This window comes from Aedes albopictus, chromosome 3 (assembly GCF_035046485.1).
Source record: "Aedes albopictus strain Foshan chromosome 3, AalbF5, whole genome shotgun sequence".
Taxonomy (NCBI): Eukaryota; Metazoa; Arthropoda; class Insecta; order Diptera; family Culicidae; genus Aedes; species Aedes albopictus.
In genome coordinates this window covers 330743500-330747420 of record NC_085138.1, presented here as the reverse complement: position 1 = coordinate 330747420, position 3921 = coordinate 330743500, and the positions used below count along the sequence as shown (strand labels likewise).

The 3921-nt window shown below is 44.4% G+C and overlaps 1 protein-coding gene across 1 annotated transcript; it reads left to right on the top strand.

Moving 5' to 3' along the window:
• Positions 1-511: 511 nt before the first annotated feature.
• On the top strand, positions 512-2845 carry LOC134290841 (uncharacterized). Its single transcript, XM_062858049.1, has one exon. The coding sequence runs from the start codon at positions 512-514 to the stop codon at positions 2843-2845; it is 2334 nt and encodes a 777-aa protein (XP_062714033.1).
• Positions 2846-3921: the final 1076 nt, after the last annotated feature.

Sequence of the window (3921 nt, the reverse complement as noted above, 5' to 3'; positions counted from 1 at the left end):
TTTGTGCTGAATGGTCATGTTTGCCTTGTATGTCGTGGGGCATGCACGAAGATGCAAGATCTATGACCATAATAGTGAAGGAAATTTCTTTTACGAAAGTTTATGGCATGATTGGGAATTGAGCCCAGACACTCTAAGCATGAATAATCGCGCTGTTCGTTATCATATTTACTTTATTTCTCTTCTGCATGAGTGCATATATAGTGAATATGTTATACGAAGTATATTTCAGATGCTTAGATTACTACAAAATACTAAAATATAAATGTTATATAAACAAACACTTTATCAGTGAGAACAGAATAAAAACTAAAATTATGGTACTGCATCGTGTAGCACTTCGATATTGATAAATGAACTCATTTCATAATAATTCTGGCCACCCTGCCGGCCTCGACCAGGCGGGAGAAATTGTCTCTCTGAGTGAGCTGAAACGTGCCTTTTCAACGGCAACACGTGGTAATTTCAAATTTTTAACGGACGAGCTTGACCTCAGACCTTAAGACTGGTGATGAGTCTGTTTGACCCGTTAGGTCTCGTCGCATCCTTTGTCATCGAAGGGAAAGTCATCATCCAGGAGGTTTGGAGATCGAAAGTCGGCTGGGATGAGCAAATTCCCGGCGAAATACTTCCACGTTGGCAGCAATGGTTGGAGATACTTCGGTCGCTGGACAAAGTGAAGATCCCGCGGTGCTATTTTCCCGGATACAGCCAAGAAGCCTACGAATCATTAGAGTTGCACGTGTTCGTAGACGCAAGCGAAAGCGCGTTCGCGGCCGCTGCTTACTTCAGAGTTGTGGACAACGGAACAATCCGGTGCTGTTTGGTTAGCGCAAAGACCAAGGTAGCTCCTTTGCAATCGATTGGGATACCTCGTCTGGAACTTCAGGCAGCAACGATTGGAACACGACTGATGAAGACTGTCACCGAAAATCACACCATTCCGATCAAGCGAAGGGTGATGTGGAGCGATTCCAAAACGGTACTCGCCTGGCTTCGATCAGACCATAGGAGATATCGGCAGTTTGTAGCATTCCGGATTACGGAGATCCTCGAAGATACGAACGTTGCAGATTGGAGATGGGTGCCAACCAAGCTAAACGTGGCGGACGAAGCCACAAAATGGGGAAAGGGTCCCAACTACCACGAGAACTGCAGGTGGTTCAACGGTCCTGCATTCCTATACGAGGACGAGAATAAATGGCCTGAAGAAGATTCGGCGCAGGAGGAGCATTCGGCTGAAGAGCTGCGGAACGTCCGTATTCATGTTCAGCACACGGCTGAACCCGTTGTACCGTTCCAGCGGTTTTCCAAATGGGAGAGGCTGGTGAGAGCAATCGCATATGTACGCCGTTTCTACCAGAATTGTCAACACAAAAGGAATGGCTCGGCGATCACCACGGGATTTCTATCATGCGAAGAGCTGAATGCAGCAGAGTATCTAGTATGGAAGCTAGTGCAAGAAGAAGTATTCCCAGCGGAATTCGACGTTCTACGGAGCAACCTGCACGAGCCATCGGGTCAACGGGAAGCAGTAGAAAAGAGCAGCAGCATCTACAAGCTGGTGCCATTCCTGGGCGAAGGAGAAGTAATACGGAAGGACAGTCGAATCAAAGCCTCACCTTACGTTTCGTACAACACGAAATTTCCAATCATCGTACCCAAGCAACACTACGTGACGGATCTCCTGGTCAACTGGTATCACCGGCAATACGGTCACGCAAACGGAGAAACGGTGGTGAACGAAATTCGGCAGAAGTACCACATACCGAAGCTTCGAGTTATCGTACGGAAGATTGCGAAATGCTGCACCTGGTGTTCGGTGTACCGATGTGTACCACAAGTACCGAGAATGGGTCCATTACCGATAGCACGGCTCACGCCATACGTACGAGCTTTCACGTTTGTAGGTCTGGATTACTTTGGACCCCTTACTGTTCGCGTCGGACGGGCCAGTGCAAAGCGATGGGTAGCCCTGTTCACTTGCCTGACTACTAGGGCAATACATCTGGAAGTGGCGACGTCGTTGTCAACCGAGTCTTGCATTCAGGCAATTCGTAGGTTCATCGCTCGTAGAGGAGCTCCCCAGGAGGTGTACTCCGACCAAGGAACCAATTTTCAAGGCGTGAGCAGCGAACTTGCCAGACAAATACGGTCGATCAACGGAACACTGGCGGCTACCATCACCAACTACCGAACCCAGTGGAAGTTTAACCCACCGTATGCTCCTCACATGGGGGGCGTATGGGAGCGGCTTGTACGCTCCGTAAAGCGTGCTCTCAGCTGTCTTTTGACCGATCGCAATCCAGACGATGAGACGTTGGCTACAGCACTTGCGGAGGTAGAATCGTTGGTCAATTCGCGCCCTCTGACTTATCTACCGCTAGAGAGCGAGGAGCACGAAGCCTTGACGCCGAACCATTTTTTGCTCCTAAGCTCCAGCGGAGTAGTTCAGCCAGCCACGAAGCCGACGCATGATGCAGAAGCCCTGCGTTCCAATTGGGGCATGATCAAGGTTATGCTCGACAACTTCTGGAGAAGGTGGCTCCGAGAGTATCTCCCGGTTATGTCACCGCAGTCCAAATGGTTCGGAGAGGTGCGGAATGTCCAGGTCGGTGATCTGGTGATGATTGCCAACGAGAAGGAGAGGAACAGCTGGACACGCGGAAGAATCCGTCAAGTATACCCAGGAAGGGATGGGCGAGTCCGCAGAGTCGACGTGCAGACTACAGCGGGTATCCAGCAACGTCCAGTGTCTAAGATAGCAGTACTCAATGTCGCTGAAGATGTTGGTATAGCTGAAGGTTCTGGCAGCAATACGGTCGGGGGTATGTGCGCGACGTAATCCGAGGCGTTCAGTACCACCCTTACATCCACTGAACGTGATACTCGGGACAGAGTGGAAACCAACGCTGTCAACTAATTTGACGTTCTTCCTTTTGTAAAACCGACCTACATCTAAACGTACACGATACAAAGTGACATTGAACACGTTAAAACTTATCTCTAAATTGTTAAAATTTTGTATTCCTATTTTTCTATTTCTCATGCAAAATTGTAAGTAGAATTAAATATATTGAATTTATTGTGAACTAAATAGAAATATCTACAGGACAACACAAAACACCGAACAAACATTGTTACAAAGACGGAAACTAGACGAAGAAAAACTAAAACTGTAAGGTAACCCTAAATTATAAACTAAAACATGCGTTAATAAAAATCTTTGTAGCTTGTAGCTGACTCAACGTAAAAACGAGTTTGACTAAAGAGGTTTCGACGTCCGTCCCGTCTCCATTGTATTAGCAATCTACCATAAAAATTTGGTGATGGTAAACTAATAAACAAAAAAGTTATAACATTTCAAAAATTTCACATTTTTTACATTTAGTAAAAAAAATTTTTCTGTGTAAATTATTTCGGCCGGGAATCGCGATTTGATGCTGATTTTATTGTTCAGCAAAGTTAGATAACTAAATGGCGATTCCTAAGAAAATATACACTGTGAAAAAAATCTTTTTTAACATTAAAAAATATCATTTTTGTCACAAAACTCAAATATCTCAAAACCCTATCTTTTTACCAACGTAATTTTTTAGAGAAAACGGTCCATTGTATTAGCAATCTACCATGAAAATAAACAAAAAAGTTATGACAATTCAAACATTTCACAATTTTCACATTTAGTAATAATTTTTTTTAGTGTAAATTATTTCGGCCGGAAATTAAAGTTTGATGCTGATTTTATTGTTAATGGCCTTGCGTGAGTAAAACAAGTTGTTTTTATTATATATTATATATACATATAATATAATATACTATGTACCGTAATGTTCCGATTTTATCACGCCCTCCGCGCATTAGTCGTTTATTCATTAATTTGCTGTTACATTTGAGGACACGTGTTTTCCCTCTTCTTCA

Excerpts from the sequence above, each read along its gene's own strand:
- LOC134290841 (XM_062858049.1), top strand. The coding sequence starts at position 512 with ATGAGTCTGTTTGACCCGTTAGGTCTCGTCGCATCCTTTGTCATCGAA.